Source organism: Pelophylax lessonae (genome assembly GCF_965119305.1).
Source record: "Pelophylax lessonae genome assembly, chromosome: 4".
NCBI lineage: Eukaryota > Metazoa > Chordata > Amphibia > Anura > Ranidae > Pelophylax > Pelophylax lessonae.
This window is the reverse complement of record NC_138771.1, coordinates 52,103,513-52,130,575: the sequence shown is the minus strand read 5'-3', so window position 1 is coordinate 52,130,575 and position 27,063 is coordinate 52,103,513. Positions and strand designations below refer to the sequence as shown.

At 46.3% G+C, this 27,063-nt stretch overlaps 1 protein-coding gene across 1 annotated transcript in view; it reads left to right on the top strand.

The window, feature by feature from the left end:
- TICRR (TOPBP1 interacting checkpoint and replication regulator) overlaps nt 1-22,815 on the top strand; it is a 120,256-nt gene extending 97,441 nt beyond the window's left edge. Inside the window, exons 20-22 of the mRNA XM_082255118.1 lie at nt 267-3,084; nt 20,285-20,404; nt 22,637-22,815. Coding sequence (XP_082111244.1) covers nt 267-3,084; nt 20,285-20,404; nt 22,637-22,776 — 3,078 coding nt within the window. The 3' untranslated portion in view covers nt 22,777-22,815. The remainder of the gene's footprint in view (nt 1-266; nt 3,085-20,284; nt 20,405-22,636) is intronic.
- The last annotated feature ends 4,248 nt before the right edge of the window (nt 22,816-27,063 follow it).

Here is a 27,063-nt window from a genome sequence, read left to right as displayed (position 1 = left end):
GCTCAAGTGCCCCCATAGTAAGAGACCTGCTGTTGGGGGGCTCTCAATAGGGGGGAGGCGCCAGGATCACTGACGGAGACCCTAAAAGCTGAGGACCGGGGCTGATCGGTGCAAAACCACTGCACAGAACAGGTAAGTATAATCATTATTTTTGTAAAAAATACCTTACTTTCACTTTACCATTAAAAAAGAAATTTGTGTAACTAAAAACGAATTTCTTGCCAATATCGGCAATGCCTTGATGTGGTGATTTATGTATTTTTCAGATGCCAGGAAAGCACCAAAAGAAGACTCCAAGAAAAATGCCTCAAAAAGCTGCTTCTAACTGTGAAGAGTCAGTAAGAAAGAGAGTGTTGCAGAAATCTCCCTGTACACCACACACACCTGTACTTACGCCCAAGATGCTTAAAACGCCTTCCAAAAGTCCACTGGAAAGGAAAATTGGCAGAAACTTGGGGAACATCTTCTCGCCATCTAAGCAAGAAGAACAATCTACTTTGAACTCTCCTGAGAGAAGAAGTGAGAGATTAGCGCAAATGACGCCTAGGAAAAGCGATTCTCCAAATAGGTGGCTTAGATCTCCCTTAAAGACACTAAACCAACATGTTACACCGCAAAAAGGTAGAGTAGAGAGATCACAAGATGAGGTTTTCAAAAGTCCAGAGAAGACACCTAAAGGACATTCAAACACTAATACCCCTGGAAAGCAGGGACTTCAGACTTTTTGTACCCCAAGAAAATCACTTCGATTGCAAAGTTCAATTGCAGATACTGTAACCATGACCAGTTCTCTTCAAACACCACAAAAGTCTGTTGCACAAACACCCACACCAAAGAAGTGTGTGGAGTGGAAGAGCTCCGTTTTACCTTTTTGTACTGAGAGTACCCCTAGAAAACATGCAGCTGAAGAGGATTCAATGTCACCGAAAACCTCTTTCACTGCAAGGTATCAGCTCCGTACACCACAAAAATCACTTTCAGCTGTTCCACAAACACCCACACCAAAAAAACATGTGGAGTGGAAGAGTTCTGTTGTGTTGCCGTGTGCTACAGAGCATACACCTAGAAAACATGCAGCTGAAGAGGATTCCATGTCACCAAAAACCTCTTTCACTGCAAGGTATCAGCTCCGTACACCGCAAAAGTCACTTTCAGCTGTTTCACGAACACCCACGCCAATAAAACATGTGGAGTGGAAGAGTTCTGTTGTGCTGCCTTGTGCCACAGAGCATACACCTAGAAAACATGCAGCTGAAGAGGATTCCGTGTCACCAAAAACCTCTTTCACTGCAAGGTATCAGCTCCGTACACCACAAAAATCACTTTCAGCTGTTCCACAAACACCCACACCAAAAAAACATGTGGAGTGGAAGAGTTATGTTGTGCTTCCTTTAGCTTCAGAATCTACACCTAAAAAATCAGATCACTCTTCTGGAAAGCATATAGCTGAAGAGGATTTCGTATCACAAAAAAACTCCCCTTTCGCTACAAGGTATACTCTTAGAACACCACAAAAGTCCTTTTCATCTGTTTTGCAAACCCCCACACCAAAGAAATGTGCTGAGTGGAAGAAGTCTGTTTCTTTTCCTGCTGAATATACTCATACAAAGTCTGTTGGCTCTTATTCCATATCTCCAAAGACTACACCAACCTTTAAAACATCTGCTTCAGATATTCTTTCTATGCCACCTTGCCAGCCAGTGCTTAAAACGCCTACAAAATCTCATCCTCGTAATGAGCTGCTTTCATGTTCAAAAAATGCTAGTCACATTACCAAAGTGTTAAGTACTGAAGAAAGTCCCATTGGTAGATATCCTTTAGTTTCTAAACACACTTCACCTGTTTTGTCAAACACCTTGCCAGCTGAACTCAAGGTTGTATTGCCACGTTTAAAGAGCTCTTCAGCATTTAGCTTCCCTTCCCCTAAAGGTGATCATGTTGTGTGTGAAAGGTTGGATGGTTCATCTTTGGAAAGCTCTGAAGGTTCAGCATCCTATGTGAATACCTCACAGACAGATGAAAGTATTGATATTGCAGAAGCCAAAGTTGTACCATCAGAAACCTGTGATCTAAAAATGAAACTGTTGATTACGAGGAAGTCTTCTGATGCTGGGAGTTTGCCAAGCACACCAAAGGGTATGGGGAATCTGCAGTGCACTTCACCATATGGTCTACGCCACACCGTGGACAGGAGGCAACGAGAAGCTGCGGCACGACTTGGCACTCCACAAATGCCATCCAAGTTCTCAACTCCGAAAAGTCAGAAGAAAACCATACCTCCCCCAACTTATGAAGTTCAGCTTGAGATGAGCGAGTCGGGTTTGCCTAAGCTTCGTTTTAAGAGGACGGATTCCAACTCTACTGTTGATATGACAAGTGGGGTCAGAGTTGAAGACTCTCCAACCGTGTCTTGCACTAGGAAGGCAGAAGATGGTCTTTTTGGTGAGACATGGTGTAATAAGCATATAAAGTTGGATTCTGGTTGCGCTTCTCCTCGCCTGCGGTCTTCCTACAGTACCCCTGGAAAAAGTAGTCTGCAGACATTAATCTGCCAGTCTTACACACCAAAAAGGTGTGCTTCTAATACTGCTTCCCCAACACAAGCCGATGCTGCCAGCCCTTGGACACCATCACCAAAATACAAAGAAAAAAATGGCAGCGATGTTATTAACTGGCCACGGAAAAAGAAAGCATCTGCTGTGAAAGTTGCTAATGCACCAAAAGGGGACCATATAGGTAGCACACCGTCGGCAGAAGAAGGAAGTCTAGAGCGAGATGCAAATAGGACTTCTCCTTTAAATGACTTTGTGTTCGATGGAATCTCCAAACTTCAGGAGCAATCTCCTGTCGTTGACTGGAAAGGTAAAAGTGAAATTGGATCAATGACTTTTAAATCTAGAAAACGATGCTTTGAATTCATCTCTCCCTCAAAGGAATCCCAGCCCAGTAGAAAACGATCTTGTCTATTGAATAATGCTGTTGAAGATCTGGAAGAATGTGTTGTTTCTTCAAGTCAGAGTCTATCCTCAAACTTGAGTTCATCACAGCAAAGTTCTTGTGAAGATGAAGTCTTTAAAATTGCAGGTATTTGGTGATTTTTTTTTTTTTTTCTTTAACAAGTTCCTGCCTGGCCTATAGAAAAATTATGGCCAGGCAACACTGTTGTCGATCTGGGTGGACAGCTATCCATTTTGTTTACACTTGTGGTGTTGTGATAGGTAAGTGTGATTGTATGGTACAGACAGGGCCAATCGCAGCCTATCTGTACCATGTGATTAGCTCTGACGAATCTCAAAAACTGAATCAATTTCATTCAGTAAAATGCTGTTGCTTATAGCAATGAAATTCACTGCTATAAGCAATCATATTGTGTAACAAAGAAAAAGAAATCCTAATCACTTCCCCAGATTAGTACTATTACTATGGTAACATTATATTGCTCAGGTAAGTGTGTTAAAATAAAAAAAAAAAATAGTTAAAAGGAAAAAAACATAAATTACTACTTTTTTTTTTTCTTTTCATACTGTCACCAGTCTCCTGTGACTTCTCAGTCGGCCACCGGCTCTTTGGTAGGGACGGATTGCACCTAAATGGGGAGGGTGCAGCCGTACTGGGTGCGAGGATGGCCAAAAAGTTAGAGGGGCTTTTAAACTAGGTGATGGGGGGGGGGGTACAGTTGTAGAATTAGCCAGGGGAAAGCAAGTTTCAGAGGGCAGAAATGGGGGCATTAGCGGTAGGGTGTTCGGAGCTCCTTTACCCAGGGTGGGTATGGGGAAAAATCAAGAGAGCAGCCTAAAAACATCAAATGAGAATAGGTGTAACCAGTCAAAATTAAGAGGTTTGTATACCAATGCCAGAAGCCTGGCTAACAAGATGGGAGAGCTAGAGCTGCTGATGTTTGAGGAGGACTTAGATTTTGTGGGGATAACTGAGACTTCGTTCGACAGCTCCCATGACTGGATGGCGACCATTCAGGGGTATTCCCTTTATCGCAGAGATAGAGAAGGTAAAAAAGGGGGAGGGGTATGTTTGTATATTAAGAACAGTATACAGATAAATATGAGGGATGATATTAATAATGGAGCTATGGACGAGGCAGAATCCCTATGGGTAGAGCTTCAGAGGGAAGGCACGGTGGGGAAGGTAATATTGGGCGTATGCTATAGGCCCCCGAACCTGAGGGAGGAGGGGGAGGCGGACCTCATTTTACAGATAGGATTGGCAGCAAGGATGGGATATGTCATTATAATGGGGGACTTTAGTTATCCAGATATAGACTGGGCAGAAGGAACCGCACACTCAGCCAAGGCTAGGCAGTTCCTAAATATTTTGCAGGACAATTTCATGGGTCAGATGGGGAATGCACCGACAAGAAACAATGCGGTACTTGACCTACTGATTACCAACAATACAGACCTGCTCACGGATATAGAAATACGGGGCAACTTAGGAAACAGTGACCATAGGTCAATAAGTTTCAGTATTAATTACAGTTATAGGAAGCAGAGGGGTATTATAAGGACGCTGAATTTCAAAAGAGCCAATTTCCCAAAACTGCGCTCGCTGCTAGAAAATATCAAATGGGATAGAACCCTGGGAACAAAGAACACGGAGGAAAAATGGGAGTGCTTCAAGAGCATACTTAACAAGGGGGTTGGCCAGTGCATTCCAAAGGGAAATAAATTTAAAAGAGCAAAACTAAACCCTGGGTGGCTAAACTCCAACATAAAAATGCATATTAGTGCTAAAGGTAAGGCTTTCAAAAAATACAAGGCTGAGGGGTCATTGGCAGCATTTAAGCATTACAAAGAGTGTAATAAGAAATGTAAAGATGAAATCAGGGCGGCTAAAATAGAACACGAGAGACATATAGCGGAGGAGAGTAAAGAGCCCAAGAAGTTCTTTAAGTATATAAACAGTAAGAAAGCGAGGTCAGAACACATTGGCCCCATAAAAGATGACAAAGGTAATATGGCCACTGAGGACAGGGAAAAGGCGGAAGTGTTAAATAATTTCTTCTCTTCAGTCTTCACAAAAGAATCGGGGGGGGGCTACACGAACCCAGCTTGTAAAGCCAAACTAAACAACACACCTCAGGAAGTGCCGCCATGGCTAACAGAAGATAGACTTAGAACTAAACTTGAGAAACTTAACATAAATAAATCACCGGGACCGGATGGCTTGCACCCGAGGGTTCTTAAAGAGCTCAGCCAGGTCATTGCCAGACCATTATTCTTGATCTTTAAGGATAGTTTACAGACGGGTATGGTGCCAGCCGATTGGAAAAAGGCCAACGTGGTACCAATATTTAAAAAGGGGCCGAGGTGTATCCCGGGTAACTATAGACCTTTCAGCCTAACATCTGTAGTCTGCAAGATTTTGGAGGGGATGTTAAGGGACCACATACAAGACTTTAGTAATGAAAACAGTATTTTCTCTTACGTCCTCCGACAGTCGCTGCCTCTTCATATTCGTCACAATGGGGTTATGACCTTTGCTCCGTAGGAGTAGCTAGGCAACAGAATATGTCAATATTAAGTCTTTTAACATATCCCACCCCCAGGGGGTAGTCCCCTCAGTCAATACCCTCCTACTTCCTGTATCCATACCTCAGTTTCAATGTCTAGCTTGTCAGGAGTAGCTGGATGTCTCAATGCTGGGGCATTTTGTCTCAGCCTTTTCTCTTTTTTTGATTTTATTTGAGTTTTTTTCTCTCTTTACTTAGCTGTTACTTTTGTCAGCATTAGTTAGTCCTTCTGATGAAGAGGATCATGCGGGCTGGGTCTCGGGCTGACCCCCCTGGTCGCAGGTTGTGGGTCAGTGGCTTCCCAGCCTGCCATCGAGCGTTCAGTCAGGTATTTTTCCTGGCATAATGAACGACCCATCCCTGTTCGCTGCAGGGATGCTATGGTGAGGTGGCTATCTCACTGGACGCCTTGCGGTATCGCTCCGCAGTTCTCCTGCGTCCTGGCTGCGACTCTCCCTGTCCCATGTGCAGTGGCTTGATCGCTTGTGCGGGTTCCCCACGCCAGTTAGGATCCGCCCAGGGAACTTGGTCGGTGGAGGAATCCTCCCTTCCGATCAACATTCTGGAACTACGAGCGGTAAATCTCTGCCTTCGACGTTGGACGGACAGGCTGCAGGGCCGTCCGGTTCGGGGGCAGACGGACAATGCCACAGCGGTGGCCTACATCAACCATCAAGGGGGCACCAGGAGTGCCCGGGTGGCTCGGGAGGTGGCCGACATTCTGTCTTGGGCCGAGACACTCGTCCCAGCGATAACGGCAGTTCACATTCCGGGGGTGGAGAACTGGCAGGCGGATTATCTGAGTCGCTGGACCAGGGGGAATGGTCACTTCACCCGGATGTCTTCCAGATGTTGTACGCGAAGTGGAGTCTGCCAGATGTGGACCTGTTCGCGTCTCGTCTGAACAACAAGGTGAAAAGGTTCGTGGCGCGGACACGCGATCCTCGGGCAGACGCGTTGGTAGCTCCGTGGCATCAGTACCGACTGCTGTACGCATTCCCACCGATTCAACTGCTGTCCAGGTTCCTTCGCAGGTTGAACTCGGAAACGCACACGGTGATTCTTGTGGCACCGGACTGGCCTCGCCGGTCCTGGTACGCAGACCTCGTGAATCTGGCGGTCGACGCCCCGTGGCGTCTGCCTCTTCGAGAAGATCTCCTGTCTCAAGGACCGATATTCCATCCTGCTTTACAGTCGCTGGCTTTGACGGCCTGGCTGTTGAAACCGAGGTCCTGTAGGATAGGGGTCTCTCCCCTGAGGTCATTCACACTTTGATCAACGCGAGGAAGTCTTCCTCGGGGAAGGTCTATTACCGTACTTGGAAGGCCTATTTTGCCTGGTGTGAGTCCAGGGGGCATTCCCCTCGCACGTACTCGGTGTCTAGGGTGTTGTCCTTCCTTCAAACGGGTGTTGACCAGCGTTTGGCGCTGGCTACGATCAAGGGTCAGGTGTCTGCATTGGCCGTTCTTTTTCAACGTCATGTGGCATCTAACTCCTTGGTTAGCACTTTTGTCCAAGGGGTGCGACATCTGGTCCCTCCTAGGAGGGAACCCCTGCCTCCTTGGGACTTGAATCTTGTTCTGTCCGTGTTACAACATGCTCCCTTTGAACAGATCAGAAAGATCTCGTTGTCCAAGAAGGTTGCTTTTTTGGTGGCGATCACTTCGGCTCGCCGAGTGTCGGAGCTGGCAGCTTTGTCCTGCAGGTCTCCGTATCTGGTCGTTCACTTGGATAAGGTGGTCTTGCGACCTAATCCTTTTCTTCCGAAGAGGATTTCGGATTTTCACCTCAATGAGGATATTGTCCTACCTTCGCTCTGCGCGAAGCCCAAGCATCCGAAGGAGGTGGATTTGCACTCCCTGGATGTTCGGGCGATCAGGGTTTACCTGAATTCGACTGAATCCTTTCGCAAGTCGGATTCCTTATTTGTCCTTCCAGAGGGTCCTCGGAAGGGCATGGCGGCGTCGGCTTCTACCATCGCCAAATGGATCAGACAGACCATTGAACAGGCATATGCTTTGAAGGGAAAAGTTCCTCCTATGCCTGTGAGGGCGCACTCTACCAGGTCTCTGAGTACGTCTTGGGCCTGTCATCATCGGGCTTCTGTGGCCCAGTTGTGTAAGGCGGCGACTTGGTCGTCCGTTCACACCTTCACGAAGTTCTACAAGGTGGATGTTCAGGCATCGGCTGATGCTTCCTTTGGCCGCAAGGTTCTTAGTGCGGCAGTTCCTTAGGGTCCCTTGTTTTGGGCCCTTGGCTGTTTGGGATATAATTTTATCCCTAGGTTATTTTTTTCCTGGGTGGTTGTTCCTGTTGAGCACCTTTTTTTCATGCTGCCCAGCTGGTTTCCTTCCCTTGGTAAGGTTCCTTTCTCTGATGTGGAGACGGCATTGCCTTCGGGCGCGACTGCGTTTCCCACCCCTCATGTTTGCACTGCTTTGGGACGTCCCCATTGTGACGAATATGAAGAGGCGGCGACTGTCGGAGGACGTAAGAGAAAACGGAATTTTTGTAAAATCTTACCTGTAAAATTCCTTTCTCTGAGTCCTCCGACAGTCGCCGCCCCCGCCCCTCTTTTGGGGTTTGGTTGTATACTCTACTGCTATTCCACTGAAACTGAGGTATGGATACAGGAAGTAGGAGGGTATTGACTGAGGGGACCACCCCCTGGGGTGGGATATGTTAAAAGCCTTAATATTGACATATTCTGTTGCCTAGCTACTCCTACGGAGCAAAGGTCATAACCCCATTGTGACGAATATGAAGAGGCGGCGACTGTCGGAGGACTCAGAGAAAGGAGTTTTACAGGTAAGATTTTACAAAAATTCCGTTATTAGTAGTAATCAGCATGGATTTATGAAAAATCTACTTACCTTCTACGATGAAGTGAGCTGCCACCTAGATAAAGGTAAGCCTGTGGATGTGGTGTATCTGGACTCTGCAAAGGCCTTTGACACCGTTCCCCACAAACGCTTACTGTACAAACTAAGGAAGGTAGGTATGGACCATAAGGTGAGTACCTGGATAGAGAACTGGCTCCAGGGGAGAGTCCAGAGGGTGATGATTAATGGGGAGTACTCGGACTGGGCGGGTGTGGAAAGTGGGGTCCCCCAGGGTTCTGTCCTGGGACCAATCCTGTTTTAATTTATTCATAAATGATCTAGAGGGGATATCTAGTACAATCTCAGTATTTGCGGATGATACTAAACTAAGCATGCCAATATCTTCTATGCAGGATGTGGAAACCTTACAAGCGGACCTGAACAAAATAACGGGGTGGGCAACTACATGGCAGATGAGGTTTAATGTTGGAAAATGTAAAGTAATGCACTTGGGGGCCAGAAACCAGAAAGCAAGCTACTCAATAGGGGGGGAACCTCTGGGGGAGTCTAGGATGGAAAAAGATTTGGGGGTACTGGTAGACAACAGGCTTGGCAGTGGCATGCAATGCCAAGCAGCTGCAAGCAAAGCCAACAGAATACTGGGATGTATAAAAAAGGGGATTCACTCCAGAAATAAAGAGATTATTCTCCCGCTCTACAAGACTCTGGTCCGGCCACATCTGGAGTATGCTGTCCAGTTCTGGGCACCGGTCCTCAGGAAGGATGTGCTGGAATTGGGAAAGAGTCCAGAGAAGGGCAACAAAAATAATTAGGGGAATGGAGGACATCAGTTATGAGGAAAGACTACAAGCACTGAACCTATTCTCTCTGGAGAAAAGACGATTGAGGGGGGATATGATATCAATGTACAAATACTGTACTGGCGACCCTAGCATAAGGAACAAACTATTCAGAGTAAGGGAATACAATAAGACACGTGGCCACTCACTAAAACTAGAGGAAAGGCGGTTTAACCTTAAAATGCGTAAGGGGTTCTTCACTGTAAGAGCGGTAAGGATGTGGAATTCTCTTCCACAAGCAGTCATATCAGCAGGGAGCATTGATAGTTTAAAAAAACTATTAGATGGGCACCTTAGAGATCACAACATACAGGGGTATACAATGTACGATTAAAAGCAAACACACACACACACACACATCATAGGTTGAACTGGGTGGACTGATGTCTGTCTTCAACCTCACTAACCTATGTAACAGTCAGTGTCCCTGATCCCCGCCACACCAGTTTTTCGATGATGCTGTACTGCACTGGTGACGGTATGTAAGAATAAATTGTGAACATTTTTTTTTTTTTTTTTCCCCCAAAAATTTATGACAAATTTGACGTGCCTCTTACTAAATACCTTGGTCTGTCTACTTTCCACAAAGGGGAACTATTTGTACTGTCCTGGCATTTCAGGGCCTCAAGAAATGAGATAGGCCGTCAGTACAGCAGTATTGATCGATTTTTTTTTTTTTTTTTTTTTTAAATATATATAACAGAGCTATAGATAGCTATATACAGTATCTCACAAAAGTGAGTACACCCATCACATTTTTGTAAATATTTATTCCTCTATCGTCCATCGCCAGACGCAGCCTCATCTCCATGACCTGAGTGGGTTTATTCTCCTCCCATCAGGAGTAGTCTAGGCAGGAAAATTTGAATGCACACGCCCAGGGGGGCTGTCCCTCCAGGCATAAACCCCCACTGCACAACCCAGCACATGAGTTTGTTTTCTGCCTAGAGAAGGAGTAGACCTAGGTTTCCTGCTGGGACTCCAGTCTGTTTTTTTTGTTTTGTTTTTTTTTTTAAATATACTTTTCAGAATATTTTCTTTTATTTCTCTTTACTCACTTGCTAGTTAGTGTTCAGGGAAGAATTTTCCTGGTGATCTACAAGCAATGATGCCGGCTGGGGCTTCGTACTGGATAATCTAGATCCTTATGGTCCCACCCAATCTGGCCTACGAGTGTGAGCAGGTTAAAGTTTCCGACCTAGGCCTAGCCACGACAGTGCCCCCTTGTCCGGAGGGGGACGAGCCTGCGAGCGGATGCCTCGCTGGGACGCAACGACCTGGAATGCCCTGAGTCACAGCGTACCCCCTTGGCTGGCAGCACACCTACTTCGGGTGGGAGGCAGTCTGCCCGAAGCAGAGCCCACCCAGGCCATGGTATGGTGAGTAACTGCGCCCCCCTTGCCCCTGCTGGCCTTGGGGGGATTGTATGCCCTCCCCTGGTGATAATGGGATTTGTGCCTCCCAAGAGATCCCCCTGGTCTGCCCGCTGCCTGGTCTGTGTGTCCTTCCCTCTCCCTGTCCCTGCGGGGGCTGCGTGTCTGAAGTGCTCGGGGGGGTGGAAAACATAGTACCTTGGTCTTGCTGGTCCCTGTTGTGGGTCCTGAGGCCTTCATGTGTCGGTCCCTAGCCGCCGGGGGCGCCGCCATCTTAGGTGTAGGCAGTGGAATTTTTTTCCTCATAGACTTGTATGGGGCAACCATTTTCCCTGCAGCTTCCTATTGTTTTGTATGGGCATCCATCTTTGTGTAGCCCTGGTGCTATACTTGGCAGTGTATCCTTATCAGACGACATCACTTCCTGTGTGTTCATTTCCTGCTGCTGAGCCAAGGTCACTTCCTGCCTTTCTCTCCATGCTGTGGAAGATCCAGGAGGACGTGTGTCTGAGGTGGTACAGTATTGGGGATCCCTGCAGGCATTTCCTTGCACTTTCTGCTGTCAGGGGTTCCCTGCAGACTGCTGCGATCGGTGGTGGATACCGCGATTGACTCTCTTAAAGCTACAGTACTCCGTTTTTTCGATTTTCACTATGGAGTCCCAAACTGGAATATCACCCTCAGACCCACTCTATGCGACTCCCAGACAGTCCGGATCGCAGTCGCTGGCTGCGATTTCAGCTGCCCTGGAAACCCTAAAGTTTTAGTCATGAAAGGTTGATAGCCTAAAACGGCCGCTGCCTTCTCCATCTAGAGAGGTGTCCTCTGATTCAGAGGCTGATGTGGTTGCCCCGTATGCTCCCCTTCCTGAGGGGTCGTTGTCCTCGCAGTCAGATGATGAAGAGGAACGCGCTTTAGTGGAAGCCCTGATTATTTCAGTGCGGGATACTTTAAAATTGGTTGAGCCCACGCCGGCAGGGACACGGGTGGTCTTTGGATCCCAGAAGTCTCCAAAAGCTGACAGGGTTTTTCCTTGTCCAGAAACCTTTCCCGATATTGTGAATGACCACTGGCGGCGTATTAAGCACGTGTTAGTGGTGCCAAAACGCTTTAAGCGCTGGTATACTTTTGCTGAAAAAGTTTCCAATCATTGAACGGTGCCACCTAAAGTGGACCATCCTGTTTCCAGATTAAGCACATCTATCCTTGTGCCTTTGGAGGATTCCCTGGTTTTTTATGGATCCAGTGGACAGGCGGGTAGAATCACTTTCCCACCATCTTCACGTGTTGGCAGGTTCCATTTTGAAACCGGTTTTTGTGTCTGTGCTAGTCTCACAGACGGTGACGGAATGGATTAGCGGGTTTACGGGAGTCTTTGGACCTGAGAAGGTTCCTCTGGAACAGCTGGAACTGTTGGATCAGGTGATCCAGGCTCTGGTGTTCCTGTGTGATGTGGTTCCCCTGGTTGCCAGGGTTTCGGCCATGGGCATTGTTTTAAGGGGCAAGGTTTGGTTGAAGAGCTGGGCGGCTGACCAAGCTTCTAAAAAAGCCTTAGCTGATCTCCCCTTTCTGGGAGACAGGTTGTTTGGCAACTCATTGGATGAGTTGATCAAGGGCCTGACAGGCGGGAAAAATACTTCTTCCTCAATCTTCCAAGGGTAAGACACCCCGTCCTAAGCGGGGTCCCTCCTTTTCTGCTGTCAAACTGTTGTTTCGTTCCTCCGGGGTGCAAGAAAAAGGTAAGCCATTCAAAACTTCTGGATGTGCTAAGAAACTCTGGAGCAAGACCAAGGTTGGTTAGTCCAGTGCCGCAGACAAGTCCTCTTCAGCATAAAGGGGGGTGCCCTCACCTATCTTAGAGGGGGGGGCGTCTGCGCTTCCTTAGGGAACCCTGGACTTCCTTCTGCACGATTGGGTTCGCAAACTGCTTTGTTCCGGGTACCAGATGGAATTTTGGTCCCGACCAGGGGACAGTTTTTTTCAGTCGAATCTTCACCTATCTCCAGAGCGTTTGAAGGATCTGTAGGAGGCTGTGCGAGATCTCCTGGCTAGAGGGGTGATTGTGCCGATTCCCCTACAGGAATGCTCTCAAGGTTTCTATTCAAACCTGTTCACTGTGCCCAGAAAGGTGGGCAATGTGCGTCTGATCCTGGACCCCAATGCTCTGAATCGCTTTGTGCAGGTGCAGAATTTTCGAATGGAGTCCATTCGGTTGGTAGAGGGATTTTCTGGCGTCCATCGATCTCAAAGATGCATATCTCCATGTGCCCATATTCAAAGGAACATCAGCGATTCCTCCACTTCGTGGTGGCAGAAGAGCATTTTCAATTCATGGCGTTACCCTTTGGTCTCGTCCTGACTCCATCTGTGCAGGTCATCTATCTGGGGCTGATCCTCTGACTCTGCTCCTTCCCTTGGACGAGCTTCAGAAGTTGCAAAGGGTGGTCCGGTTACTAATGGAGGCTGATCAGTCCTCCTTGCGGGCTTGCATGGGGGCCCTGGGTCTGATGGTCTCGACCTTCAAAGCAGTCCTGTTTTCTCAGTCCCACACGAGACAGTTGCAAAAAGAGATTCTGTCAAAATGGAACAGTCATTCATTGGACCAGACGATTGACTGGAAGATTCGGTTGAGCCATCTCACCAAGTTGGCTCTCTTGGTGGCTCCAGTCACCTGTTCTGTGCCAAGACCAGTCCTTCCTGCTGGTGTTTTGGACGGCGGTCACCACGGATGCCAGCCTGTCAGGCTGGGGTGGAGTGCTGGGGAAGCTCTGTGCCCCGGGGACTTGGATGCCAGAAGAGTCTTCCTTGCCAATCCGTATTCTGGAGCTGAGAGCGATCAAGCCCTGCCTGCTTTACTGGATGAGTCAGCTACACGACTCTCTGGTTCTGGTCCAGTCGGACAATGCCACCGCCATGGCTTGCATCAATCATCAAGGGGGCACCAGGAGTACCCTGGCAGCCAAGGAGGTGGACGAGATTCTGGTATGGGCGGAACACAAGGGGTGGCATTGGAAGGCATTCTGGTGGCTCCAGACTGGCCTCTGCGGTCTTGGTATGCAGAACTGGTAAAAATGGTCGTCCTCCATGGCGTCTTCCTCTGTGGAAAGGTCTTCTGTCTCAAGTACCGATCTTCCATCCTGCTTTACGGTCGCTGGCTTTAACGGCTTGGCTGTTGAAAGCAAGGTGTTGAGGGGTAATTCGGTGATATCTACCCTTTGAAGGCCAGGAAATCTACCTCTAGGAAGAGCTTTCATCGTAGGTGAAAATCGTACATTTCATGGTGTGAATCGCTGCAGCTGCACCCTTGCTAGTTTTCTCTTGCTACGGTTCTGGCCTTTTTGCAAAAGGGGGTTGAGCAGCGCTTAACGTTGGGGGACTATCAAGGGCCAGGTGTCGGCCTTGGCTATTTACTTTAAACGTCCGTTGGCTTCTCATAGTTTGATTCGCACCTTCATTCAGGGTGTGCGTCATCTGGCCCCTCCGAGGGGATCCCCGTTATCTCTGTGGGATCTTAATCTGGTTTTGTCCTTCAAAGGCCTGCTTTTGAAAATATTTGGGAGATTTTGCTGCTTTCTTTTTCGCAAAAGGTTGCCTTCCTAGTGGCTATCACTTCTGCCTGCAGAGTTGGCGGCGTCCTGTCGTTCGCCTTATTTGGTGGTCCTCTGACCTAATCCGTCTTTTCTTCCTAACGTGGTGTCGGATTTCCACCTGAATGAAGACATTGTTTCCTTATGTCCTAAGCCTAAACATTACAAGGAACTTGCCTTGCACTCTACTGAGTCCTTCAGGAAGTCGGACTCTTTATCCTTCCAGACGGTCCTCGCAAAGGTTTGGCTGCGTCCGCTGCGACCATTTCGAGATGGATCAGGCAGACTGTGGTTCAGGCTTATTCAACCAAGGGTCCGGTTCCTCCTTTCCCTGTGAAGGGGCATTTTACTAGAGTGCCGAGTGCCTCTTGGGCTTTTCGCCATCAGGCCTCTGTTGTACAAGTTTGTAAGGCAGCGACTTGGTCGTCTGTGCACACCTTTACAAAATTTTACAAGGTGGATTTGTTGGCATCTTCGGATGCCTCTTTTGGCTGCAAGGTTTTGCAGGCTGCTGTTTCATAAGAGAATGTTTGTACTTCTCTTCGAGGTCTTTTACCTGGGCGAGCTCCTGTTGTTGTTTGGTTGAGCTCCATGTTGCCAGGTTGGCTACGTTTAGCCTTTCGGAGTTGACATTACTGTCTGGTTGCGTTTTCCAACCCCTCATGCCTATACTGCTTTGGGATGTCCCACTCAGCTCATGGAGATGAGGCTGCGTCTGTCGATGGACTTTACGGTAAGATCTTACAAAAATCTTTTTTTCTCTGATGTCCATCGACCTCTGTTTGGGGTTGGTTCTGATGTCTTTACTGCTTTTAAACTAAACTGATGGGTTGTGCAGTGGGGGTTTATGCCTGGGACAGCCCCCTGGGTGTGTGTATTCAATTTTTCCTGCCTAGACTACTGATGGGAGGAGCATAAACTCAGCTCATGGAGATGAGGCCGCGTCTGTCAATAGACATCAGAGAAAAAATTTTACGGTAAGATCTTACAAAAATCTTATTTTTTTTCTCCATGTGACAACACTGAAGAAATGTCACTTTGCGGCAATGTAAAGTAGTGAGTGTACAGCTTGTATACAGCTGTCCCCTTAAAATAACTCATCACACAGCCATTACTGTCTGTCTAAACTGCTGACAACAAAAGTGAGTACATCCTAAGTGAATATGTCCAAATTGGGCCCAATTAGCCATTTTCCTTCCCTGGTGTCATATGACTGTTTGGTGTTACAAGGTCTCAGGTGTGAATGTGGAGCAGGTGTGTTAAATTTGGGGTTATCACTCTCACTCTCTCATACTGGTCACTGTAAGTTCAACATGCTACCTCATGGCAAAGAACTCTGAGGATCTGAAAAAAAGAATTGTTGCTCTACATAAAAATGGTGAAGGCTATAAGAAGATTGCCAAAACCCTGAAACTGAGCTGCGGCACAGTGGCCAAGGCCAAACAGCGGTTTAACAGGGCAGGTTCCACTCAGAACAGGCCTCGCTATGGTCGACCAAAAAAGTTGAGTTCACGTGCTCAACGTCCTATATATAGGTTGTCTTTGAGAAATAGGCATATGAATGCCTTTCAGTGCTCAGACCATACACCTCACACTGCATCAAATTGGTCTGCATGGCTGTCGTCCCAGAAGAGTGAGTGCTGCCAGAACTGGGGAGCTACAGTTCTTTGAGGGAACCATGAATGACAACATGTATTGTGACATACTGAAGCAGAGCATGATCCCCTCCCTTCGGAGACTGGGCCGCAGGGCAGCATTCCAACAGAATGAGCCCTAACACCTCCAAGACGACCACTGCCTTGCTAAAGAAGCTGAGGGTAAAGGTGATGGACTGGTCAAGCAGGTCTCCAGACCTAAATCCTATTGAGCATCTGTGGGGCATCCTCAAACGGAAGGTGGAGGAGCACAAGATCTCTAAAGCCTCGTACACACGATCAGATTATGGGGCGATCTTTCGTCCGTTTTTTGTTGCATGCAGGTCTCATATTAAAAGTGAAGAGGTTACTTTCATACGAAAATTCCCGTACAACAGAATTCTACTTCAGAAGTGATGTCATGTGTTTAATTGTTTTGTATGTGTTCTTTCGATTCTGAGCATGGACTAGGCATAGTCTTTCTTTCAATTTTTGTTCAGACGAAAACTACTAATTAAACGAAAATTGGACGTTGTGTTCACGTGCGATAAAATTTTTATAGTCCACATCCAGTTTTTGTCGTCCTAAAATTCATAATTGGCTGTTGAAAGCACTATACTAACAATCCGAAAATCGGCAGATCGTCCTTCGGACGAAATTTTACGGGCCTTAACATCCACCAGCTCCATGATGTCATCATGGAGGGGTGGAAGAGGACTCCAGTGGCAGCCTGTGAAGCTCTGGTAGACTCCATACCCAACAGGGTTAAGGCAGTGCTGGAAAATAATGGCAGCCACACAAAATATTGACACTTTGGGCCCAATTTTGATCATTTTCACTTAGGGGTGTACTCACTTTTTTTGCCAGCATTTTAGACATTAATGGCTGTGTGTTGAGTTATTTTGAGGGGACAGCAAATGTACACTGTTATACAAGCTGTACACTCACTACTTTACATTGTAGCAAAGTGTCATTTCTTCAGTGTTGTCACATGAAGATATAATATATTTACAAACGTTTCTTCAGTGTTGTCACATGATATAATAACATATTTATAAAAATGTAAGGGGTGTACACACTCTTCTGAGATATTGTGGATAGATAGATACAGGTGCATCTCAGAAAATTTGAATATCATCAAAAAATTACCGTGATGCGTTACACATAAAGTGATATATTTCAAGAATTTTTCTTTTGATTTTGAGGACTATGGCTTACAGCTAGTGAAAACCCAAAATTCATTATCTCAGAAAATTAGAATATTACACAAGACCAATAAAAAAAAAAAGCATTTTTAATACAGAAATTGTTGGGTTTACTTAAAAGCATGTATAGTATAGTATGCACTCCATACTTGGTCGGGGCTCCTTTTGAATGAATTATTGCATCAATGCGGCATGACATGGAGGCGATCAGCCTGTGACACTGCTGAGGTGTTTTCACTAGCTGTAAGCCATAATCCTCAAGATTAAAAGAAAAATGTTTGAAATATATCACTCTGTATAGTACACATCTATATAAAATGAGTTTCACTTTTTGAATTGAATTACAGAAATTAACTTTTTGTTCAAGTTTTATGAGCAGCACCTGTATATATCAGTTTGTGGACTCTCTAACTTTCCTTCAGACTAAATATTATACACTGATTTGTGTTATTTTCACCAAAGAAATGTAGCATAATACGTTCTGGCCTAAATGTGTGAAGAGCTAATATGAATTTGCAAAAAAAATTTACAATTACAAAAACAACGAAAAACGTGTTTTGTTTCAAATATTTTTGGTCTTTTAGGTTATTTTATTTAGCAAAAAAAAAAATTAAAAATACCAGTGGTGAATAAATTCCACCAAAAGAAACCTTTAGGCTCCATGTACACGGGACGTTAGAAAAAACGTCCTGCAAAGCTATTTCTGACGCCGGGAAAAAGCAGCTGTTAAACGTGCTTTCAGTAGCTTTTTCCATTTGCGTTATTGCACGTTTGGCCACGTTGCTTTTAGCAGCGTTTTTCTGCCTCCATTCAAAATCAATGGTTCCCTATGGGAGCCTATTGATTTGAATGGAAGGCGCACCGCAAGTCAGATCAGGATGATCCGACTTGCGGCGCGACCTGCACTGTGAGAATCTTGAGGGGGAACTCCACCCAAAAATGGGAAAAAAATTGCGTGGGGTTCCCCCCCAGGTTCCAAACCAGGCCCTTCGGGTCCGGCATGGAATTTGAGGGTAGCCCCACGCCGAAAAAACGGCGTGGGGTCCCCCCCAAAATCCATACCAGACCCTTATCCGAGCATGCAGCCCGGCAGGCCAGGAAAGGGGAGGGGACGAGCGAGCGGCCCCACCCCCCCTGGACCACACCAGGCCACATGCCCTCAACATGGGGGGGGTGTTGGTGCTTTGGGGCAGGGGGAGCTCTGCACCCCCCACCTCAAAGCACCTTGCCCCCATGTTGATGAGGACAAGGGCCTCATCCCCACAACCCTGGCCGGTGGTTGTGGGGGTCTGCGGGCAGGGGGCTCATCGGAATCTGGAAGCCCCCTTTAACAAGGGGCCCCCCAGATCCCGGACCCCCTCCCTATGTGAATGGGTATGGGGTACACTGTACCCCTACACATTCACCACATAAAAGGCAGTGTATGGAAATAACGACAGGAGACGTTTTGGAAAGTTTTATTAAAAATCTTCATCCGGCTCTTCTTGTCTTCTCCTCTCCGGGGTCTTCTCCTCTCCGGGGTCTTCTGCTCTTTTGCTGTCCCCTCTCCAGGGTCTTCTGCTGTCCCCTCTTCTGCTGTCCTCTCTTCTTTTCTTCTCTACTCCGGGGTCTTCTGCTCTTTTGCTGTCCCTCTTCTGCTGTCCTCTCTTCTTTTCTTCTCCTCTCCGGGGTCTTCTCCTCTCTGGGGTCTTCTACTCTTTTGCTGTTGGCTGTCGGCTGTCGGCTCTTCTTCCTCCGGTCCTCCTCCGACGACGTCTCCTTGATTATGACGATCTCCGGTCTCTGCAGCTTGTTATATAGCCATTAGGGCGTGGCCACGATGACGTCATCGGGAGGGGCGGGGCCTCCCGATGACGTCATCGTGGCCACGCCCTAATGGCTATATAACAAGCTGCAGAGACCGGAGATCGTCATAATCAAGGAGACGTCGTCGGAGGAAGAAGAGCCGACAGCCGACAGCCAACAGCAAAAGAGCAGAAGACCCCGGAGAGGAGAAGAAAAGAAGAGAGGACAGCAGAAGAGGGACAGCAAAAGAGCAGAAGACCCCGGAGTAGAGAAGAAAAGAAGAGAGGACAGCAGAAGACCTTGGAGAGGGGACAGCAAAAGAGCAGAAGACCCCGGAGAGGAGAAGACAAGAAGAGCCGGATGAAGATTTTTAATAAAACTTATTTCCATACACTGCCTTTTATGTCTGCCTTTTATGTGGTGAATGAGTACCCATTCACATAGGGAGGGGGTCCGGGATCTGGGGGGCCCCTTGTTAAAGGGGGCTTCCAGATTCCGATGAGCCCCCTGCCCGCAGACCCCCACAACCACCGGCCAGGGTTGTGGGGATGAGGCCCTTGTCCTCATCAACATGGGGGCAAGGTGCTTTGAGGTGGGGGGTGCAGAGCTCCCCCTGCCCCAAAGCACCAACACCCCCCCCATGTTGAGGGCATGTGGCCTGGTGTGGTCCAGGGGGGGTGGGGCCGCTCGCTCGTCCCCTCCCCTTTCCTGGCCTGCCGGGCTGCATGCTCGGATAAGGGTCTGGTATGGATTTTGGGGGGGACCCCACGCTGTTTTTTCGGCGTGGGGCTACCCTCAAATTCCATGCCGGACCCGAAGGGCCTGGTTTGGAACCTGGGGGGAACCCCACGCAATTTTTTTCCCATTTTTGGGTGGAGTTCCCCCTCAAGATTCTCACAGTGCAGGTCGCGCCGCAAGTCGGATCATCCTGATCCGACTTGCGGTGCGCCTTCCATTCAAATCAATAGGCTCCCATAGGGAACCATTGATTTTGAATGGAAGAAAAAAAAACGTATAACGTGGCTGAACGTAGGTTCATCACGTTCAGTCATGTTTAGTCACGTTCGGCCGCGTTTCTGCGTTTGAAACGTCGGGAAACACACGTTAGAAACGCAATATAATTGCGTTCTAAAAAAAGTCCCTGAACGCAACTGCCTGCAAATGACTGTAAACGACCATGTGTACATGGACAGATAAGATAACATGGAGCTGCGTTCAGGGACTTCTGAAAAAAACGCCCAACTGCTCCTAAACGGCCATTTCCAGCGTCCCGTGTACATGGAGCCTTAGTTGTGTGAACAAAATTATCAAAATTTCTTATGGGTACAGGGTTGCATGACCGCACAATTGTCATTCAAAGTGCGACCGTACTGAAAGCTGAATATTGGCCTGGGCAGGAAGGGGTGAAAGTGGCCAGTATTGAAGTGGTTAAAAAAAAAATTGCATTCCGCTCCAATATTCAGAAATTAACGAATTGCGTTTCTTTTGCAGTCATCACACCACCAGCAAAGGTACCAAAAAACTCCTTATCTGCAAGTGGGCTGTTTTCACTTACTCAGTCACCAATGCTGTTTAAAGGAAAAACGCCATCTTCTAAGAGAAAGATGCAAGGTGAGATCTTAATGAATGAAATTGTACCATTTGTTTTTTATATAGAGCTGCTTAATGTCTTTCTGGCTTCAACAAAATGTTTATGGAAGCAGGAACTTCTTGTGCAATAATGTTACAGCAGTTAGAACTGCACATAACAGTATTAGAAATGATAAACTGCTCAGGTAAATAATTTAGTTTGTGGGAATCTGTATATGTATATAATGTAAAAATGGTCCTCCTACGCTGTTTTTTTTTTTTTTATCACTTCGTGTTCAAAACAAATGACATGTGCGATTCAGAAGCATTCCCATAGAGGGCAATGGTCCTGGAATTTGCATCGGACTGCATCGAATTTCTCCAAAAATGCATAAGACTTTTTAAATTCACACTGAATTTGCACTGCCGCTGCACTGCAGATATGTGAACCATTTCCATAGAAAGACAGTTTGGTTCCCACGTCATGCGTATCAGATTCAATTAAAAACGCACAAGCCGATCAGCAGGTCCCAGCCAATGATTTATGACCGGAAAGCTCTGATTGGCTGAGCGAATGACTGAAGAGAGCCCTGTGTAGGTAAATATCACAGGGCTCTCTACTGACAGCAGCAATGTTCCAGTTTTGTTTTTTCTCCCTGCGAAGCAGGGATTAAAAACTGGCACATTGCTTAGGCTCAGTTCACTCTGGGGCGGCAACCTCAAAGTCACCCGACTCTGAAGTCGCCCCCAAGTAGTGTAGGAACCTTTTTTTTAAGTTGGAGCGACTTGAGTTGCTCCGATTTAGAATGGTTCCATTTCACTGAATAGAGCGCGACAAGTCGCCCCAGCCACCTATACTCAAAATAACATAAAGCTCTGTACACAGTCTGCTAAAGTGGATAGATGGTGTGATAAAACGTATTTTTAGCTAAATTATATTTTCCTTTCTTTTATTGGCGGACACCGCTTCAGATCTCCATAAACGTTTGGGTTATACTGACCCCTACAGGAGTAGGAAGCTAGGCAGAAAAAGTCTGGCTACGCCCATGGGCAGTTCCAGGAGATATACTCCCTCTCTCTGCTGTAGGCACTCAGTTTAGTTACAAGCAGTGTCGGAAAATTACGACTCCACAGAGGGGGGTGGGTGCTGTGTCCCTCTACGAACATCAGAGAAATGGATTTTACGGTAAGTCAAAAATCCCATTTTCTCTTTTGTTCATTGACGGACACACCTTCAGATCTTCATAACAATTGGGACGTCTCAAAGCAGTGTTAAACATGAGGGGGTAGGAACAGCAAAAAAATTCCCAAGGCTAAACAGTAGCCACCCAGACAACGAGAGCTCAACCAAAACAGCTGGAGCCCACCTGAAAAAAACAATGCATCCACAAAGAGGATCAGGTCCTCTAAACGGCAGCCTGCAAAACCTTGCAGCCAAAAGAAGCATCTGCAGATGCCAACACATCCACTTTATAAAAAAACTGTGAAAGTGTGCACCGACGACCAGGTGGTCACCTTGCAAACCTGCGTCACTGACGCCTGACAGAATGCCCAGGAGGCACTAAGCGCCCGAGTAGAGTGCGCCTTAACAAGGGAAAGGAGGGACCTGACCCTTGATGGAATAGGCCTGAATCACTGTCTGATCCATCCGGTAGTTGGTCGCAGAGGAAGCAGACAACCCTTTGAGTCCCATCTGTGAGCACAAAGAGTCCGACTTCCTGAAAGACTCCGTAGCTGCAAGGTACACCCTAATTGCCCGCACCACATCCAAGGCATGCAAGGCAATTTCCTTCATAGAGGAAAAATGGGATTTTTGACGTACCGTAAAATCCATTTCTCTCGGACTACCATGAGAGAAATGGATTTTACGGTACGTCAAAAATCCCATTTTTTTTCTCTCTGTGGAGATTTACTGAAAAGAAAAATCTCAGCCAATGACAGGCCAGGCATCAGCAGTACATTACAAATGTAAAGTATTTAATTCAGTATGCAATGGGGTTGCTTTACTAAAACTAGAGTGCAAAATCTGGTGCAGCTGTGCATGGTAGCCAATCGCCTTCTAACTTCAGCATGTTTAATTAAAAAAAAAAAAAAAAAAACCTGTAAGCTGATTGGCTACTATGCACAGCTGCACCAAATTTTGTACTCTCCAGTTTTGGTAAGTCAATCCCATTGACTGTAAATGTATATCTTTGTCGGTGACAGGAAGCTTGGGTGCTAACATAATGCATTTTGGTAAAATCTATTTTTTCTTTTTTAATTTCTGCATTTTAGATTGCGAGTCCCAGCAAAGTACACCAGAGCAGAAAAGACCAGCACTTCAGTCCATTAACCCTGATGACTCCCCATTCAGCGGTGCTCCTCCAAAGCGTAGCATCAGCAGAACATATACACGCAAAAAGCTCATCACATGACACATTTATTGTAGTGTTGAAATGTAGCTGTTAAAAAAAAAAAATTATATATATATATATACTAAGGTGTTAATGCAGAATATGTTTTATGGAAGCAGTGGTGATCAAAGTCTGCTTCCAAATGACTGCAAATGCCTTAGATCAATGAATCACGGTAAAGGTCAGCATTTCAGCTTTTGGACAATGCATCAAATGTAACACAAAGCACAATTGTTCCTTCCTCCTGCACCTTGGTTTTCCTTTGCTCAGAACTTTTACCCCTACTGATTAGATTTTGCTTTCTGGCTTGAGCAGATAATGGTGATAATCCTAGCTCACCATACTGTTTACAAGGGACATCAGGAGCCAGGGACCCCTTCATGTAGGAAGAGGCTTGGGATTTATTTTTAGGAAAAAGTACTGCAAGGTATCATAGGCTCTTAGTTGGTTCATGAGGCATCTGTGATTCAGTTGCTGCTGGTGCCTGATTTTTTGTGTTCTGACATACAAGTTTACATTAGTTCCTTATAGTGGGAGAAAGCAGGGCCATCCACTGGCAAGTTTTTTTTTTTCTCAATACTTGCTCTACAGAAGACTGGAAAGTATATAAAGCACCATAATGTAATGTGACCAGCGACTCACCGCAGCCACCCTCAGAGCGCTGCCTGTGGCAAGTTGTTCAATTTAAGGCAGATGTCTTATGTGTATCTATAGAGGAGAATATATTATTCACAATGTGTAAATAGGCAACAGGATGTATGTATGTATAAAGCTTTTTTTTGTTTTTTTTCTGTGTCTTGTCTTTTGTTCACAGCTTTTCAATGTACATAATGTGTAGCTGAGATATAAAATACTTTTAAAAAGGTACTTTTGTAACAATAAACTATCATTTCATAAATTAATGCCTCTGGTTATTTATGGTTTGTTTTTAACATAATAGAACACGGGGAAAGAAAAAAGAAATGAAGGAATACCGGGTCACATTGAACCACAAATCATTTCCACATCCCTAAAACGTAATTCAAAAATAAAAATTGGACAGGGAGCAGATCCAATATACAATCAAGCCAAGGGGCTAGAAGAGTACATGGACCGCAAGCCAGGAGTGTGGGACTTTGGAGGCATAGATAAGGTGGTAAAGACAATTTATCAAGGACCATTGTGTAAAAAAAGATTTTATTCCAAATATAATTACAGTTGACTGAGACCATGGAGAACCAAACATGTACATAACATTACAAAATAATACAAGTAAAACACGAATAGCAGGAGTATGGATCATATAGGTCCTACATGTTTCGCCGGGGGGTAAAGACCCTCTAAATTGGCTTCTTCAGGGACCCAAACCATATAATCCTACTGGTTATAAATGATAAAAATATATCATGTATTAGTTAGATGGACATGGGGATGTCATGGAATCGGTTACATTTTGCATAGCAAAAAGCTTACCCTTTGATTTTACGAAAGGTGACATCCGTTGAAAGTGACAGTCATCCATGGTGCCAGGAATAGCACAGTAATGGCATGGCAATGGTCAGAACTGATCCAAAGCCGGGACCCTCCCAAAGAGGTGAGTGCTGGACTGGACCAGTAGCCAGGACAGAGATGCAAGGACTGGGAGAGGAAGGGGAAATAAATCCAATTTCCTTACGAGATAGGTATGCAGGAGACCAGAGGAGGGAGAAACAAAGAAATGGGGAACACGATCAGTACTTGATCATAAGGTATCGAAGTTTATTATTTTTGAAATGGGATAATGGGCTGGCAATTAAATAAATAAGAAAGCAATATAGTGTTGCTAATAAAGTGTAGGGAAAAAGTAAATCATGGGCACCTCAGTGCAAATGGTGAAAATCGTAAAGTAGATGTGGCAAAAATTAGGGTAAAACAAGTGCAGAAGTAGGGGGGGGGGAGGGAAAAGGATGTGTGAAAAGATATTGTACCACTTAAACAGATGGTGATAAGAAGAGAGACATCAGAATTGTGAGGTAAAAAAGTGATCCAGACAAAAGATATATTACCCAGATAGAAATAGATGGTCAAGGTGCTTAGTTAGATTGCCAGACCAAAGAATGTCCCATGAGTATATCCTAATATAGGACAAGTAAAAAGAGCCAATATATTTTGAAAAAAATATATATATATATAATAAAGCTGATCAACACTTCGGTAAAGGAAGAAGATTTGCTCACCTGGTAACATATAAGTTTCGGCATACTGTTTAATAGAAAAAATAGTGATCCTGGTCCTTAGTGCAGAGGGAGCCATGTGTGGCTTCCTGCTCTGACACAGGCCCATAAATAGGCCAGTCCCACAGCTTTATTATATATTAAAGATCAGCTTTATTATATATAAACACATTATCGGGGTCCCTAAGTGCTTTGCTAGCAGGTATCAGTTTGAAGAGTCCCTGCTAAAGAAAAGGTTGAATAAAGCTACCCTCCTTCCGGTGGAGGACTCTGTCCTTTAAGGACCCTTTTTACAAGTGAGCTGAATATCTGGTACGATACCTTTTCACCATGGCCGGTTCCATTCTGCGGCCAGTGTTTGCCATAACCTTGGTTTCACAGACCTTAACAGAATGGGCTAAGCTCCTGCGCCAGGATTTGGAAGGTGGACAACCACCTACTGACCTTGCGGAGTTGGCGGACCAGTTGGTCCAGGGGTTGCAGTATCTGTGATGCTTTTCTGCATGCGGCCCCCTATCCTGCATAGTGCCCATGACAGTGGTGACTGCGCTGCATGATATGGCTGAAATACTGGTCTGCGGCCCAGGCTTCCAAGAAGATATAGACTAATCTCCCCTTTGTAGGAGACCACTTGTTCGGGGGTTCCATGGAGGAGATCATTAAGGGTCTTACAGGAGGGAAGAGTACTCTGCTTCCACAGTCTGCCAGGAGAAAAGAGACTCCTCACAAACATTCTTTCTTCTCGGCACATAAGCGGTCCTTTTGTCCTTCGGGATCTAAGGACCAGGGATCAAAATCCACCTGTAACCTCGCAGCGGTTTCCGAAAGGCCCTAGCCGGGTAAGTCAAGAGTGGGCCCCTCCGTGACCACAGACAACCTCACTTTTACCCTGAAGGGGCGCCCTCTTGGGGTGGGGGGACGTCTTTGCTTCTTTCCAGATCCATGGACCTCTTGGACTCAAGACAAGTGGGTCCACGAGTTGATTCGGTTGGGGTACAAGATCGAGTTTCGGTCCTTGCCTATGGCAAGGTTCTTTCCTTCCAATCTGCATTTGTCCACAGGGCGTCTACAAGGACTTCTTGGGGCGGTACAGGATCTGCTCTCACAGGGGGTCATTGTACTGGTTCTTGAATCGGAATGCTTTCAGGGGTTCAATTCATACCTGTTTACTGTTCACAGGAAGGAAGGCAAGGTCTGCCCCATTCTGGATCTCAAGGCTTTGAACCGCTTTGTGTGGGTTCAGAGATTTTGAATAGAATCCATTTGCATGGTGGTGGCATCCCTTCATCAAGGGGATTTCCTTGCCTCTATCAAGAAGGCTTACCTTCATATCCCAATATATGTCGGGCATCAGTGTTTCCTTCGCTTTGCCATGGGTGAGGAGCACTATCAATTTGTGGCATTACCCATTGGTCTCGGCTCGACTCCTCGGGGGTTCACAAAAGTGTTTTCCCCGTTGTTGGCTTTACTGAGTTAGAAGGGGATTGCAGGGCTGGGGTACCTGGACGATTTCCTTCTGCAAGCAGAGTCTCTGAATGCCCCGAAAGACAATTTGAACATTTCGGTGCAAACTTTGCAAGAGTTTAGATATAAACTGAATTTCTAAAAATCTGTTCTAGTTACATCCACAAAACTGAACTATCTGGGACTGACCCTGGACATGACCTTAGCCCTGGTGTTTCATCCGGAGGTGAAACTCAAGAAGTTGCAGAATGTGACACTGCTCCTGTTATCCAACCAGCGATCATCCCTCAGGACTTGCATGCAAGTGCTGGGCCTTATGGTCTCCACCTTCGAGGTGATTCAATTTGCTCAGTTCCACAACAGGTCTCTACAGAAGGAGATCCTTGTCAAATGGAACAAGAATCCACAGGCTCTAGACAATCTGATCCTGTTGAGCCAAAGTACGAGGGGATCCCTGATCTGGTGGCTCCGCTCTTCAGAGCTTCGACAGGGAAAATCCTTCCCCCCCCCCCCTGTACTTGGACGGTGGTCACAACGGATGCCAGCCTCTCCGGTTGGGGGAGGTGCCTTTGGTACGAATTCGGCTTAGGGGGTTTGGACTTGGGAGGAGTCCAGTCTGCCGATCAATATCCTGCAAATTGGGGCAATCAGG